The 16,802-nt window shown below is 50.8% G+C and overlaps 1 protein-coding gene across 2 annotated transcripts in view; it reads left to right on the top strand.

Moving 5' to 3' along the window:
* Positions 1-2,990: 2,990 nt before the first annotated feature.
* Positions 2,991-16,802, top strand: part of SAV1 (salvador family WW domain containing protein 1) — a 47,649-nt gene continuing 33,837 nt past the window's right edge. Inside the window, exons 1-2 of one of the 2 annotated variants that reach the window (XM_073608629.1) lie at positions 2,991-3,303; positions 10,881-11,312. In XM_073608629.1, coding sequence (XP_073464730.1) covers positions 3,210-3,303; positions 10,881-11,312 — 526 coding nt within the window. In that variant the 5' untranslated portion in view covers positions 2,991-3,209. The remainder of the gene's footprint in view (positions 3,304-10,880; positions 11,313-16,802) is intronic. The other variant, XM_073608628.1, reaches the window with a different exon arrangement.

Here is a 16,802-nt window from a genome sequence, read left to right as displayed (position 1 = left end):
TTTTTAATTCCAAGTTCTGAATACTGAGTTCCAAGTCCCAAATTCTGAGTGCCAAATTCTGAAATCTGAGTTCTGAATTCCAAGTTCTGAATTTTGAGTTCCAAATCCTGAATTCAAAATTCTGAGTTCTGAACTCCTAATTCGAATAACAAATTCCAAGTTCTGAATTCTGAGATCCAAATTCCGAGTTCCGATTTCCAAATTCCAGGTCTGAAATTCCTATAGTGATATAGTAGTAGGGATGAGTATTGATAATTATTATTATAATTCAAATTATTCCCGTAGCAATTTGTTTCATCCAGAGAGATGCATTCTTTTGTACATTCATTCTGCATGCATGCATGGAAGCTAATTAAACCGGATGAATATATGAAGTAGATTACTTAAGCGCTGAAATGGATAAAACCTATGTGAGTACAAGTGCTTCAAAAAGTGCTTAGACTACTGTATATAAAAATATGTATGAAAATATGATGTGTATAAATAAAATAAATACTCAGGTGATAAGGAAAAAAACCCCATAAAGTGAAAAAAACACAAGGATAAAAAGAGGGAGATTAAGCTGCAATCAATCAAGTGTATCAGGCACCTTTTAAAAAATAAATATAAAAATATATTGATGCGCTCTAATCAATATCTTGTGTATAGATAGTTGTAATAATAATAATAAAGAAATATAAAAACGTGACAACACACACATTAAATTATACGTGTATCAGTATTAATCAATTGACTCCTAAGTGAATCATACCAATTGGTCTTTGGTGGGTAAAAAATTATGTGGATAATAAATAAATTAAATGATTAATAGCTACCAAAACAGCTATTAAAAACCAGATACTAAAGAACAAAAGAGGTTATGACCTCTTAATATAGCAAAAAATCCCCAGGATAGAATAGTCTCTGCAAGGAGCAATCATCATCCCTTAAAATGCACAGTCATTAATAAGCATACATCGTAACGATATATAACTAACTTGTATCTATCAACAATCATCAGTCAGTACTGTTGAAGGATGCCGAAGTGTCACTGGTTATAGGTGGGGATAAGTGATGGCTTGCATTTTCCACAGATGTAATCATGTAAAAAAGGGAGACATAATAATCATTGCGCAGAGATCAAAAAATTGCAGCCAGGAGTAATACAAAAACCGGTACACTCACATATCCCGTTTTGTAATCAGGCATAGAACGAGAAAACAGTCAGCCGCTACGAGCGCAGCTCCTCCAAAAGCCGCTGCTGCTGTGTCAGACCTCGTACCAGCAGTGCTCGTCACTAACTCCTCCCACGCGTTACGTCACAGACCAGGTATCCTTTCCTACTTCCGGGAGCCTCAGCCGCAAGTATTGACGTCACCGCGGGACTCCCTCCTTCTCCCTCTGTCGCCTGGCCAGTAGAAGAGAGGAGCGGGCCTTGCGCATGCGCAGTAGGGTTCCTGGAGTGAAGCCAAAAGGCCACACTGTCGGGTACTCTTACCCGCAATGGGGGCGGCAGCACCCGACAGCTGATGGAAACACCAGCTGCGGTGCCGACATCGCTGGGCTCCAGGACAGGTAAGTGTCCTATTGGTAAGAGTCAGCAGCTGCAGTATGTGTAGCTGCTGGTTTTTAATTTTTTTATTTTTTTGGGGGGCAGATATATTATACATTGGACATATGCTGGATTGTAGTGCCTCTATGCTTGCTATGACATGAATGGCGGATGGGACTCTGAAGGCTGGTGCTCATTGTAATATTTGCTCTGCTAGATTTTGTCATCTGTTGCAAGTATATTGTTGACTTTGTTCTGTGCTGGCACTCAATAAAATGCATCTCTCTGGAAGAACAGAGTTGCTGCGGGAATAATTTGAATTATAATAGTAATTAATATCCCACCACTATATCACTATATCACTATAATTCCGAGTTCCGAATGCCAAATTTCGAGTTTGAAATTTTGAGTTTGAAATTTCGAGTTTCGAATTTTAAATTCTGAGTTCTCAATTCCAAATTCCGAGATCTGAATTCCAAATTCTGAGTTCTCAATTCCAAATTCTGAGTACCAATTTCCAAATTCCGAGTTCTGAATTCCAAATTCCGAGTTTTCAATTCCAAATTCCGAGTTCCAAATTCTGAATTCTGAATCCCAAATTCCGAGTTCCAAATTCCGAGTTTCAAAATTCCGAATTCTCAATTCCAAATTCTGAGTTCTGAATCCCAAATTCCGAGTTCCAATTTCCAAGTTCCAAATTATAATTTCCGAATTCCAAATTTCCAAGTTCCAAATTGCGAGTTTTCAATTCCAAATTCTAAGTTCTGAATTCCAAGTTCCAAATTCCGAGTCTTCAATTTCAAATTCCCAGTTCATTTTTTCATTTTGGATAGATTAAGAAAGAGTTATAACCTTGTCATTTTTCATTGCTATCTGGGTCTCATTGGGGAGATTTCCCTTCACTTCCTGTTCCATAGCCTAAACAGGAAGGGAAGGAATCTTTGTCACCAGAACTGGTGTCCCCATTGGAAGATATCCCTCCTATGTGTTCTGATGTCAACCCAAATTTGGGCTTTACTTTCACTCTCTGTGACAAACAGGATAAATAGAGATGGTGAATCTCCCTGGGGGGGCACAGGCAGCAATAACATCCTTAGAGGTGTTCTTATCCCTCTCCACTCTGTCCTAAATTTTAAAAATATATTTTTTTCTTTAGTTATACAGTAGATCCCAGCTAAGCGGACATGTCCCCATGACCAGTACAGAACACTGTGAAAGCCATGGACAAGCGCTGACTGTGACTGCAGACTGACCAGGACCGGTCACTCCAGCAGGGCGGTCCCGGCTCCGCCCACTCCCCCAGCGTCGTTAGGCAACCAGGACGCCGGAGAGCTCGGCACGCGCCTAGCGCCACGCCCCCGTTCACCCCCCACCAACCAGCTTGTCCAACGGGGCACTGGGCGGGGCGCTGACGTCAGCGCCTGTTGATTGCTGAAGGGGAAAGAAAGTTTGTGAAGCTCCGGTCACGTGACGCGGGGTGCGCGCTCCCGCCGTATCCGGGAGGGGGAGCTGTGAACGAGTGCGCGTTCTGGCCGGTTCCCCGGTGTGACCGGCAGAGGGAGCCTGACGGCGGGTGTAGGAGTGGTGTAGGGTGGGGGGAGTATGTCGCCGTGTAGCCGCAGAGAGGAGAGTATGAGGGGACGCGGCGTGTAGCGGAGCCCGGGGGGAGGAGGAGGGGATGTTATCCAGGAAGAAGACCAAGAAAGAAGTTTCCAAACCGTCCGAGGTGCAGGGCAAGTATGTGAAGAAGGACACCTCCCCGATCCTGCGGAGTAAGTACCTGGGGGAGATATAAGGGGGCCCCGAATATGGGAGGGGGGTCACCACAGAGTCCTAAGGGATCAATAGGGGGCTCTCTAGAAGTCTAAGTGGGGTCCATTGAGTCGGAGCGTGGTCTCTGGGGTCTCCGAGAGTCTGAGCGGGGTCACTTGTAAACAGAGCGGGGTCACTGATCAATGAGCGTTAAAGCGGGGTCACTGAGAGGTGGGCGGTGTCTCTGTAGTTCCTGAAGTTTATAGGGGCTCTCTAGAGGTCAGAGCGGGGTCGCTGAGAGTCAGAGCGGGGTCTCTGGGGTCTCCGAGAGTCAGAGCGGGGTCACTTGTCAACAGAGTGGGGTCACTGATCACCGAGAGGTGGGCGGTGTCTCTGTAGTTCCTGAGGTTTATAGGGGGGTCTCTAGAAGTTGGCGCGGGGTCGCCGGGAGTCAGAGCGTGGTCACTGGGGTCTCCGGGAGTCAGAGCGTGGTCGCTGGTTGTCAGAGCGGCGTCTCTGGGGTCGCCGGGAGTCAGAGCGTGGTCGCCGGTTGTCAGAGCTGTGTCTCTGGGGTCGCCGGGAGTCAGAGCGTGGTCGCTGGTTGTCAGAGCTGTGTCTCTGGGGTCGCTGGTTGTCAGAGCTGTGTCTCTGGGGTCGCTGGTTGTCAGAGCGGCGTCTCTGGGGTCGCCGGGAGTCAGAGCGTGGTCGCCGGTTGTCAGAGCTGTGTCTCTGGGGTCGCTGGTTGTCAGAGCGGCGTCTCTGGGGTCGCCGGGAGTCAGAGCGTGGTCGCCGGTTGTCAGAGCTGTGTCTCTGGGGTCGCCGGGAGTCAGAGCGTGGTCGCCGGTTGTCAGAGCGGTGTCTCTGGGGTCGCCGGGAGTCAGAGCGTGGTCGCCGGGAGTCAGAGCGTGGTCTCTGGGGTCGCCGGGAGTCAGAGCGTGGTCTCTGGGGTCGCCGGGAGTCAGAGCGTGGTCTCTGGGGTCGCCGGGAGTCAGAGCGGCGTCTCTGGGGTCGCCGGGAGTCAGAGCAGGGTCACTTGTCAACAGTGGGATCACTGAGATTAATAGGGGGGTCGCTAGAAGATGGAGTGGGGTCCATTGGGTCGCTGAGAGTGGTAGCTGGAGCCGGGAGCCAGAGCGGGGTCTCTGGGGTCGCCGGGAGTGGCGTCTCTGGGGTCTCCGAGAGTCAGAGCAAGGTCACTTGTCAACAGTGGGATCACTGAGATTAATAGGGGGGTCGCTAGAAGATGGAGTGGGGTCCATTGGGTCGCTGAGAGTGGTAGCTGGTTCTCTGGGGTCGCTGAGAGTCAGGGCGGGGACTCTGTAGTTCCTATGGTTCATAGTGGGGTCTCTGGGCTCACAGAGAGTCCTAGTGGGGTCACTTGTAAACATGTATACATATTATTCACATATATACATTTTTTTGCTCCAGTCCTTTTTTTTTTTTATTATGTTATATATGTTTTCATGCAATTTTTTAATACTTGCTAGGGCGTCTCTTGGCTTTAATCCGTCCAGGGGATTGGCTGTTTGTTTTCCCGCCATTGAGAGGTCACAACGAGGTGTGGTTATACTTCCGTGTATTTATTGTGATTAGTCAGAGCGTCGCCCGTTCCCCAGACGACGTCAGTTATAGACAAAACGTACGTCGGGAGGTTGACGCTCTGACGTCATCGCGACCTTGCTGAGAACGGGCGCTCACTATGCCGGCCGGCGAACTGCTCTTTTATACTCCATTTTTTTGTAGGTGTTATACCTTTTTTTTTAATAAATCTTTTTATATCGGATTCACGCTATGGCCACCTTTCTTTTGTCCTCATACCTTTGTGTTCGGGTTGATTCATTATCCATCGCACTCCTGCAGCCACACTGTATACAGAGAAGCCGCATCATCAGCTGAGCATTTTGGATCTGGGTCCGCATCTAGCTTGCTTTGTGGTAAGCGTGAATTTTATGTGGTGGAGGATCACTGTGAGCGGTGTTTATTTCAAGTTTTTCACACAAGCTTCCACTGTGAATTATTGAGGGAATTTTCCTTGCGACTTTCCTCTCCATTGGAGATTTCTTGGATTTCCTACTCTATGAACTTTGATATGCACTAATTGATTTTTATGCGCTCATATATTTTATCATGTTATAGCGCAGTTTTTTCCATGTTTGTCACTTGTAAACAGAGTGGGGTCACTGATCGCCGAGAGGTGGGCGGTGTCTCTGTAGTTCCTGAGGTTTATAGGGGGGTCTCTAGAAGTTGGAGCGGCGTCTCTGGGGTCGCAGAGAGTCGGAGCGGGGTCTCTGGACTGGCTGAGTTGTAGTGGGGTCATTGATCGTTGAGAGTTAAAGCGGGGTCGCTGAAAGTCGGAGCGGGTCACTTGTAAACCAAGCCCGATCACAATCCAGCAATGTACACAAGAGTGGCTGCTCTCCCGAGTCTCTGCCGCCTTATTGGCTCAGAGACCACAGCGGTAGCCATTTGCTCCCGCTGCTGTCAAACACAACCAGTAAGGAGGGAGCGGGGATGGGGCCAAGCGGGGCTCAGGAGCGAGCACACACAAGTGCCTCCAGCTTGCTCCGGGGGGGGGGGACCCAGGAAGAGGAGGGTTTGGGCTGCTCTGTGTAAAACTATTACACAGAGCAGGTAAGTATATAATATTATTATTATTATTATTATTATTATTATATATTTGTTTATTGTCCAGTCACGTACGTGATTTTGCGCACCCAGGCCGCCTTGCTGCAGTAAATGTATGTGGGGCGGTCCGGAAGCAGTTCAAGTTTGTAACCCTACATTATGATTTTCTGCCAGCCCCTCTTATAAGCTTCCATCTTGCACTGTGTCATTGTTTATTAGAAACAAAGCCTCTAAATACCTTTTTGTGAAATATGTTCAGGCCAGCGGTCACATGACCCCCGGCCGCTCTAATACTCCGATCCAGGGCTACAGCAAGAGGAGCCGAGATCTCCCTCTGACGTCAGCTGGGAGTCACATGACCGCTGAGCTGGCCGCTCGGCTCTTCCCGCTGTAGCCCTGGATCGGAGTATCAGAGCGGTCGGGAGTCATGTGACCGACCTGAAGATAAAGAGAAGAGGGAAACCCCTGAGGGTGGGACTTTAAAGTCACTACCAAAGAAAAATTGAAGTAAAAAATTATTTTATTCAAGAAAAAATATACATAGTGGGGAACATGGTCATAAAAACTAGAAAATCAAGGTATACAACATGGAGATACAATATCCTATATCCAAACCTACCCGACCTGAAGATACTTCACAAAAAGGTATTTAGAGGCTTTGTTTCTAATAAACAATGACACAGTGCAAAATGGAAGCTTAAAAGAGAGGGGCTGGCAGCAATTTTTTTTTATTAACATTTTAGATTCTGGCTAAAATTAGAATCACAATTTTTTTGCTTAGAATAAAGATCACGATTCTCGCGGCGTAACATCTTTCACATTATACAAAAAAACTGGGCTAACTTTACTGTTTCGTTTTTTTCATTAAAGTGTATTTTTTCTTTAAAAAAGACCGCTGCGCAAATACAGTGTGACATAAAATATTGCAACAATCGCCATTTTATTCTCTAGGGTCTCTGGTGTAAAAAAAATATGTTTGGGGATTCCAAGCAATTTTCTAGCAAAAAATACTGATTTTAACTTGTAAGCAACAAGTGTCAGAAAAAGGTTTAGTCTTTAAAGGGGTTGTAAACCCTCATGGTTTTTCACGTTAATGCATTAAGGTGAAAAACCTTCTGTAGTGCTGCATGCCCCCCGAGCCCCTGTTACCTGAACCCGATCTTTCTCTGGCCGGCAACGAGCGCACTAGCTGGTGTCTCGTGTCTTGATTGGATAGAGTGATAGCAGCCCAGCCATTGGCCCCCACTGCTGTCAATCAAATCCAATGACGGGGGGGGGGGGCCTGCATTCTGTGTGAATGGACACAGAAGCAGGACTCACGGGTGTCCACCTTAGGAGAGCGTTCTCCAACGTGAGCACTCAATGTGGGGAGGAGCCGCCGGGGGACCCCAGAAGAGGCATCTCTATTTACAAAAAGTTAATTGATTTAAGAACAGAAGATATAATTTTTTTTTTTATCTGCGCCTAAGGCCCCTTTCACACTTGTGTGACCTGAAAGTCTGGCGATTTTGATTCAAGTTTAAGCAATGCCTGTGTAAACATGAGTTCTATGGACCTCAAATCATATCAAAGTCAGACCAAAGTAGTTCAGGGACTACTTTGAGGTCTGAGACTTTAAGTCGCACAGATATGATTGGTACTCATTGGAAAACATGGGGAACGACTTGTCTTGTGACTTTCGAGTCCCAAGTCGCACAAGTGTGAAAGGGGTTTAAGAAGTGAGCAGAGAACTTTCTGCACTTGTTATGTAGAATCTGGAAAAAGCTATTTTAAGATCCTGAGAAGAGTTGAATCGAAATCTCGATTCTTTAACGTTTAATCGTGCAGCTCTATATTTAGTATTTTATTAACGGCAGCGGGGGGGCAGAGACACAGACTCCTGAGCTGACGGGGGGAGCATGCAAACTGACCACGGTGTCAGGGCTCAGCAGCCGTGAAAAACAGTGGTCAGTTTACAGGCCAGAGGGCACAGACTGGCAGGATCACCCAGGTTTTTTACAGCTTACAGAGGGGCAGATTAGACAGCACAAGCACTGTGCTGTTTAACCTGCTATAAGGGAATAGGATATCCTTCCTTTTATTTTTTGGGGGGTTACAAACACTTTAAAGTAGAAGTCCACACTAAAATCCCTGCATCTACGGATTTCCACGATCTAACACTAACCTATCTAGCCCTGTAAAGAAGAAATCGGTATACATACCTTTTCTGCAGCCGATCCGACTGGATCCCACGCTAAGCTGTCAGCCGCGGCTTGGCTTTGTCGGCGGGTGCAGAGGACACGTCTGACAACTGAACCCCCATAGTAAGCCTATGGATGACATCACTCCCCATTCATTTCACAGCCGTTGTCAGCTGTGTCTTCTGCAGAGCTTCCACCACTGGAGACCGGATCGGCTTCAAAAAAGGGTATGTATAATGATTTCTTCTTTACAGGGCTAGATAGGTTATGCCCTGTACACACGATCGGATTTTCCAACGGAAAAAGTGCGATCGGATTGTGTTGTCGGAAATTCCGATAGTGTGTGGGCTCCATCGGATTTTTTCAGTCAGAATTTCCGACACACAAAGTTTTGAGAGCAGGCTATAAAATTTTCCGACAACAAAATGCGATTGTTTAAATTCCGATCGTGTGTACACAAATCCGACGTACAAAGTGCCACGTATGCTCAGAATAAATTAAGAGACGAAAGCTGGCGGCTACTGCCCCGTTTATAGTCCCAACGTACGTGTTTTACGTCACCGCGTTCAGAACGATCGGATTTTCCGACAACTTTGTGCGACCGTGTGTATGCAAGACTAGTTTGAGCCAACATCCATCGGAAAAAATCTGATGGATTTTGTTGTCGGAATGTCCGATCGTGTGTACAGGGCATAAGTGTTAGATCGTCAATGTCTGTAGATGCAGGGATTTTAGTGTTAGGGTGGACTTGCACTTTAAACTTGGGATCATTGGGTTCAGGTCAGGAACTTCAGTTTAGAGGTCTTTAGGGCACTCATTGCTGTTGAAGAGTCCATGGAGGAAAAGGGGCATCATATGAAGAGAAATGGTCTATGTGCCTCTAATAGCAGGAAGGTCTTATCAGTGGTTTCTATGGTTGCTCTGTCAGTTGAAGTTGAGCCAAATGGGGTCTGGGAAATGAAAGTGAACCCTTATCAGTGTTTTGCAGGGTGATGGAGAGACAGAGAAATAACAGGCTGCAAATGCATAGCCCAGGGACATGATCGAGGGTGTCTCTTTTTTTTTTTTTTTTTTTTTTTTCCCCTTCAGTCTCTTACAATGTACATGAATCATTGCTGCATTTAAGATACAATCAGTGTTTCGGGTAGTAGAATTGCTGACTTGATTAGTTCAGGCACTGACTTGTCAAAAACTACTAACACCCCCAGGATTGTGCACTCTTAGGCTGCCCATAGAAGTAGTCTTTTGTTTGAAATTTTCAGTTTTAAGAACGTTTGTTTGATTTTCTAGTTCTTTGTGAGGTCAAATCGATGTTTGTGTTAGACTTCATTGATAAGAAAATTGAAAGGAGCAAGAAGGTCCATTGGTTCTAAAAATGGAGGTTGAAACGAATGAAATTTTATTAAAGCGAAGGTTCACACAAAAATTGAAACTCCGTTTTTTGGAACCCTCCCCCCCTCACATTTAGCACCTTTCAGGGGGGAGGAGGGTGCAGATACCTGTCTAATACAGGTATTTGCACCCACTTCCCGTCCCCCCGCGCTGTCTGCTGGGACACACACGGGTCCCAGAGACAGCAGGGACCGTTCTGATTGCGCAGCGTGACTCGTGCATGGGCAGTAGGGAACCTGGAAGTGAAGCCGCAAGGCTTCATTTCCTGATTCCCTTACAGAAGATGGCGGCGGCAGCACCCGAGAGCTGAGCGACGGTTCGGCCTCGGGTGCCGACATCGCTGGACCCTGAGTCAGGTAAGTGTCCTTATTTTAAAAGTCAGCAGCTGCAGTATTCCTAGCTGCTGACATTTTTAATTTTTTTTTTTTTTCGCGGGACTCCCTCTTTAAAGTGATTGTAAAGGTTTTTTGTTTTTTTTTTTTTGTTTTTTAATAATAAACATGTTATACTTGCCTCCTCCTCCTGTGGAAGGGTTTTGCACAGAGCGGCCCCGATCTGAGAGGACGTCATATAATGGCGCCCCAGAACGGTCACACTCATGTGCCTGCTGGGACGCATGGCGGGGCGATCATGGCCGCGTGTTTCTAGGACACTGCACGGGCCCGATCTCTGTAAATGTAAAGAGCCGATGGCATGTGATCAGCTGTGTCCGATCACAACCGCTCACATGTAAATGCGGAAGTTCCGTTAATCAGCTCTCCTCACCTCACACTGACAGTGTGTGCATCTGATTGCTGATCAGCGGTATCTCCTTGCCACAGTGCCCATCAGTGATGCCAGTCAGTGCAGCCTTTCATTATTCTGCTCATTAGTGCCGCCTATCCTTGCCACCCACCAGTGTCACATATTAGTGCCTCATCAGTGCAGCTTCATCAACGCACATCAGTAAAGCAGAAAAATTTTGTCTTTTATTTTTTCCAAAAAAAAAAAAAAACTCCAGCAGTGATTAAATACCACCAAAAGAAAGCTCAATTTGAAGAAAATGATTAAAGGTTCAGTAAATCTCCCCCTATAGTATCTGCTCATTTGACCCCAGTATGTTTTTGGATTGGGAAAGGAAACCCTAGCACCCAAGGAAGACACAAACGCAGGGAAAACATATAAACTATTTCTATTTTAGGCAAGTAAATATAAATACAATTTCTTCCTCCCCTTCTTTTCTTTATTTTTTTTTTTCTTACTATGGCCAACAACAAACTCTTCTTCTTTTCTCAACACTCTTTATTATAAAGGGCACTGACTCTTTGATGTTTTTGTTCTGCTTGTTTTATTTGATCCTTTAAACTTGGCACATTACATCTCTACCAATTTTTTTTTTTTTTTTTTTTTTTACATTACAGATTTGATGCCCTCTTTCATTCGCCATGGTCCAACCATCCCACGTCGGACTGACATCCTCCCACCGGATCCCGCCCCCTCTCAATACCCCCCTGCAGGGGATGGGGTGGTTTCGAGAAATCAAAGTTTTTTGCGGACACCGGTTCAAAGAACTACCCAGGAGGTCATGCGCAGGGAGAGTAACAGGCTGTCCGCCCCTTCGTATTTAGTGCGGGGGCTGGGTGAGGTGCCTAGGGAGTATGGCGGCTCCGCTCAGTCTTTTTTAACAGAAGCCAATTCGGTTATGGAGAATGGAGATGCAAACCCCAGGTATTTCTGCTCAGACCACCATTATGATGGACAAAGGAGGAAGCAACATGAAGATTACAGATATTATGACCACAGCAATGATCATGTACAGAGAATGATGCACGGACCAGGCAGACATCCTGCAGGTAACAGAGTAGTATTGCACTTCTTGTCTTTGTATTTCTTGTGAATTTTATCATAAATCATGCCTTAACTAAAGACAAACTCTTCTTCGATTTTTCACATTATGATACTGTGTTGTATTTTGCAACTCTTGTGTTTTTTTATATGCTGGATTGTAGGTGCTTCCCAAAGTTTAAAAATAGATTAGAGTCCGCCACATAGAAAGTGTAAAGTTTTGAAATAAGTTTGAAATAAGATCCTTTCTCACCCCATCCACAATCTGGGGATTTGTTATTTGAGAGCTGCTTTCTGAGGCTGCTGACTGACATCTACATTGATGTATAGGAACCAATCAGAGTAGTTTCTGGTATAAGTTTAAAAATTGTCAGCCTGAATAAGAGTAGGGTATTAAAACAGTGTACCAAATCAATTTCCTGATAGGAAATTAACATAGTGAAATACACGTCTACATCCAGTGGTGTATTTTGGTTTTGTGCTGCCCCAGGCAAGACTACAATCGGGCGCCACCCCTTCCTGTTTAAGATCCACCTCTTCTCATTAGAGCTGCACCTTTTTCAGAGCGTGGGGGGGTGGGAGAAAGCATGCGTAGGGGGATGAGAGTGAGCATAGGGCGTGGGGGGGTGTGAAAAAGCGAGAAGGAGTGGGGTGAAAGAGCGAGAAGGGGGGGGAGGGTGAAAGAGCGAGAAGGGGGGGGAGGGTGAAAGAGCGAGAAGGGGGGGGAGGGTGAAAGAGCGAGAAGGGGGGGGAGGGTGAAAGAGCGAGAAGGGGGGGGAGGGTGAAAGAGCGAGAAGGGGGGGGAGGGTGAAAGAGCGAGAAGGGGGGGGAGGGTGAAAGAGCGAGAAGGGGGGGGAGGGTGAAAGAGCGAGAAGGGGGGGGGGGGAGGGTGAAAGAGCGAGAAGGGGGGGGGGGGAGGGTGAAAGAGCGAGAAGGGGGGGGGAGGGTGAAAGAGCGAGAAGGGGGGGGGGGAGGGTGAAAGAGCGAGAAGGGGGGGGGGAGGGTGAAAGAGCGAGAAGGGGGGGGGGGGGTGAAAGAGCGAGAAGGGGGGGGTGTGAAAGGGCAAGAAGGAGGGAGAGCAAGGGGTGAAAGAGCGAAAAGGAGGGGGTGAGAGAGCGAGGAGGAGGGGGGTGGGGGTGAAAAGAGCGAGAAGGAGGGGGGAGGTGAAAGAGCGAGAAGGAGGGGGGAGGTGAAAGAGCGAGAAGGAGGGGGGAGGGTGAAAGAGCGAGAAGGGGGGGGGGGGGTGAAAGAGCGAGAAGGAGGGGGTGTGAAAGGGCAAGAAGGAGGGAGAGCAAGGGGTGAAAGAGCGAAAAGGAGGGGGTGAGAGAGCGAGGAGGAGGGGGGAGGTGAAAGAGCGAGAAGGAGGGGGGAGGTGAAAGAGCGAGAAGGAGGGGGGAGGTGAAAGAGCGAGAAGGAGGGGGGAGGTGAAAGAGCGAGAAGGGGGGTGGGTGGTGAAAGAGCGAGAAGGGGGGTGGGTGGTGAAAGAGCGAGAAGGGGGGTGGGTGGTGAAAGAGCGAGAAGGAGGGAGAGCAGGGGGTGAAAGAGCAAGAAGGAGAGGAGGGGGTGAGAGAGCGAGGAGGGGGTGCAAAGAGCGAGAAGGAGGGGGGGAGGTGAAAGCGAGAAGGAGGGGGGGAGGTGAAAGCGAGAAGGAGGGGGGGAGGTGAAAGCGAGAAGGAGGGGGGAGGTGAAAGAGCGAGAAGGAGGGGGGTGAAAAAGCGAGAAGGTGGGGGGGGGGGTGGTTGGTGAAAGAGCGAGAAGGAGGGGTGAGAGTGAGAAGGGGGGGTGAAAGAGCGAGAAGGAATTTGGGTGGGGGGGGTGAGGGAGGAGGAGGAGGTGAAAGAGCGAGAAGGGGGGTGGGAGGTGAAAGAGCGAGAAGGGGGGTGGGAGGTGAAAGAGCGAGAAGGGGGGTGGGAGGTGAAAGAGCGAGAAGGGGGGTGGGAGGTGAAAGAGCGAGAAGGGGGGTGGGAGGGTGAAAGAGCGAGAAGGAGGGGGTGTGAAAGGGCAAGAAGGAGGGAGAGCAAGGGGTGAAAGAGCGAAAAGGAGGGGGTGAGAGAGCGAGGAGGAGGGGGGTGGGGGGTGAAAAGAGCGAGAAGGTGGGGGGTGAAAGAGCGAGAAGGTGGGGGGTGAAAGAGCGAGAAGGAGGGGGGAGGTGAAAGAGCAAGGAGGGGGGAGAGCAAGGGGTGAAAGAGCGAAAAGGGGGGGGTGAGAGAGCGAGGAGGAGGGGGGTGGGGGTGAAAAGAGCGAGGAGGGGGTGAAAGAGCGAGAAGGAGGGGGGAGGTGAAAGAGCGAGAAGGGGGGGGGAGGGTGAAAGAGCGAGAAGGGGGGGGGGGGTGAAAGAGCGAGAAGGAGGGAGAGCGAGGGGTGAAAGCGGGAAGGAGGGGTGGTGGGGGGTGAAAGAGCGAGAAGGAGGGGGACTGGGGAGTGAAAGAGCAAGAAGAAGAATGGGTGGGGGTAAGAAAACGAGAAGGAGGGGGGTGGGGGGGGGTGAGAGCGAGGAGGGGGGTGAGAGCGAGAAGGAGGGGGTGAGGGGGTGAAAGGGGGAGGGGGGGGGTGAAAGAGGGAGGAGGGGGGGGGTGAAAGAGGGAGGAGGGGAGGGGGGGTGAAACAGGGAGGAGGGGAGGGGGGGTGAAAGAGCGAGGAGGGGAGGGGGGCGGTGAAAGGGAGGGGGGGTGAAGGAGGGGGCGGTGAAGGAGGGGGAGTGGGGGGTGAAAGAGCGAGAAGGAGGGAGAGCGAGGGGTGAAAGCAGGAAGGAGGGGTGGTGGGGGGTGAAAGAGCGAGAAGGAGGGGGACTGGGGAGTGAAAGAGCAAGAAGAAGAATGGGTGGGGGTAAGAAAACGAGAAGGAGGGGGGTGGGGGGGTGAGAGCGAGGAGGGGGGTGGGGGGGTGAGAGCGAGAAGGAGGGGGTGGGGGGGTGAAAGAGCGAGAAGGGGGGTGAGAGTGAGAAGGTGGGGGGGTAAAAGAGCGAGGAGGGGGGTGGGGGGGTGAGAGCGAGGAGGGGGGGTGGGGGGGGTGAAAGAGCGAGAAGGAGGGGGGTGGGGGGTGAAAGAGCGAGAAGGAGGTGGTGAAGGGGGGGTGAAAGAGCGAGACGGGGGGGTGGTGGGCGGCGAAAGAATGAGGGGGGTGGGGTTTGAAACGAGCGAGAAGGAGGGGGGCATGGGGGGTGAAAGAACGAGAAGGAGAGGGGTGGTGGGTGAAAGAGCGAGAAGGAGGGGGTTGGGGGTGAAAGAGCGAGAAGGAGGGGGAGCGAGGGGTGGAAGAGCGAGAAGGAGGGGGAGCGAGGGGTGGAAGAGCGAGAAGGAGGGGGAGCGAGGGGTGGAAGAGCGAGAAGGAGGGGGAGCGAGGGGTGGAAGAGCGAGAAGGAGGGGGAGCGAGGGGGCGAGAAGGAGGAGGGGTGGGGGGTGAAAGAGCGAGGGGGGGTGGGGGTGGAAGAGCGAGAAGCAGGCGGGGGTGAAAGGGGGAGAAGGGCGGGGGTGAAAGGGGGAGAAGGGCGGGGGGTGAAAGGGGGAGAAGGGGTGGGGGGTGAAAGAGCGAGGAGAAGGGGGGGTGAGGAGTGAAAGAGCGAGAAGGGGGGTGAGAGAGCGAGAAGGGGGGGTGAGAGCGAGAAGGAGGGGGGTGGGGGTGAAGGAGGGGGGTGAAAGAGCGAGAAAGATGGGCGGTGGGGGGGTGAGAGCGAGAAGGGGGGTGGGGGCGTGAAAGAGCGAGAAGGGGGGGTGAGAGCGAGAAGGGGGGTGGGGGCGTGAAAGAGCGAGAAGGGGGGGTGAGAGCGAAAAGGGGGGTGGGGGCGTGAAAGAGCGAGAAAGGGGGATGAGAGCGAAAAGGGGGGTGGGGGCGTGAAAGAGCGAGAAAGGGGGATGAGAGCGAAAAGGGGGGTGGGGGCGTGAAAGAGCGAGAAAGGGGGGTGAGAGCGAGAAGGGGTGAGAGCGAGAAGGGGGTGGGGGGGTGACAGAGCAAGAAGGGGGGGTGAGAGCGAGAAGGTGGTGGGGGGTAAAAGAGCGAGAAGGAGTGGGGCTGGGGGGTGAAAGAGCAAGAAGGGCGGGGGTGAAAGAGCGAGAAGAAGGCGGGGTGGGGGGTGAGAGAGCAAGAAGAAGGGGGGGTGGGGGGTGAGAGCGAGAAGGGGGGGTGGGGGGTGAGAGCGAGAAGTAGGGGAGGTGGAAGAGCGAGGAGGGGGGTGAGAGCGAGGAGGGGGGGTGAGAGCGAGAAGGGGGTGGGGGGTGAGAGCGAGAAGGGGGGTGGGGGCGTGAAAGAGCGAGAAGGGGGGGTGAGAGCGAAAAGGGGGGTGGGGGCGTGAAAGAGCGAGAAAGGGGGGTGGGGGCGTGAAAGAGCGAGAAAGGGGGGTGAGAGCGAGAAGGGGGTGGGGGGGGTGACAGAGCAAGAAGGGGGGGGGGGTGAGAGCGAGAAGGTGGTGGGGGGGGGGTAAAAGAGCGAGAAGGGGGGGTGAGAGCGAGAAGGGGGGGTGAGAGCGAGAAGGTGGTGGGGGGGTAAAAGAGCGAGAAGGGGGGGTGAGAGCGAGAAGGGGGGGTGAGAGCGAGAAGGTGGTGGGGGGGTAAAAGAGCGAGAAGGGGGGGTGAGAGCGAGAAGGGGGTGGGGGGGTGAGAGCGAGAAGGAGTGGGGCTGGGGGGTGAAAGAGCAAGGGGGGTGGGGGGTGAGAGAGCGAGAAGGGGGGTGGGGGGTGAGAGCGAGAAATAGGGGAGGTGGAAGAGCGAGGAGGGGGGGGTGAGAGCGAGAAGGGGGTGGGGGGGTGAGAGCGAGAAGGAGTGGGGCTGGGGGGTGAAAGAGCAAGAAGGACGGGGGTGAAAGAGTGAGGAGGGGGGGTGGGGGTTTGAAAGAGCGAGAAGGGGGGGTGAGAGAGCAAGAAGGGGGTGAGAGAGCGAGAAGGGGGGGTGGGGGGTGAGAGAGCGAGAAGGGGGGTGGGGGGTGAGAGCGAGACGTAGGGGAGGTGGAAGAGCGAGGAGGGGGGGGGTGAAAGAGTGAAAAGGAGGGGCCCCCCCCTAAAAAATGCCGCCCAGTGCAAACGCCTTGTTTGCCTTGCGGTAGATATGCCCCTGTCCACATCTAACTAAGCCTAAAACTGCGCTCTCCCCCTTTTAACACCTATATTAACTACCGTGTAGAAGGAAGATGCATATACTTACCTATTTTCTATTGCGCTCTGGTTCAGTCACATAAACTCCACAGGGGTCAACTTCTTCGGGGGAGAGGAGAGAGCACCAACAACGAATGGAATATGTGCATCGCAAGTGGCCGTGGTTTTGCTTTGGACATGTTGGATATATTTTTAACATGCAAGCTGTGTAAAATTTTTAATAAACTGCGACTGGCCGGAGCCGCGATGACGTCAGTCACGCACATGTGCGTGGGAGCCGTCGATTACGGCACAGGGCTCAGAAGGAATGGCACAGCTGGCCGTTCCTTCAGAGTGCATGCGCCAGTGACGTCACTGGCTGTATGTAATGTAAATATCTCCTAAACCGGGCCTGTTTAGAACATCTTTACACTAC

Source organism: Aquarana catesbeiana, linkage group LG13 (genome assembly GCF_042186555.1).
Source record: "Aquarana catesbeiana isolate 2022-GZ linkage group LG13, ASM4218655v1, whole genome shotgun sequence".
NCBI lineage: Eukaryota > Metazoa > Chordata > Amphibia > Anura > Ranidae > Aquarana > Aquarana catesbeiana.
This window is presented reverse-complemented; position numbering and strand designations above follow the sequence as displayed.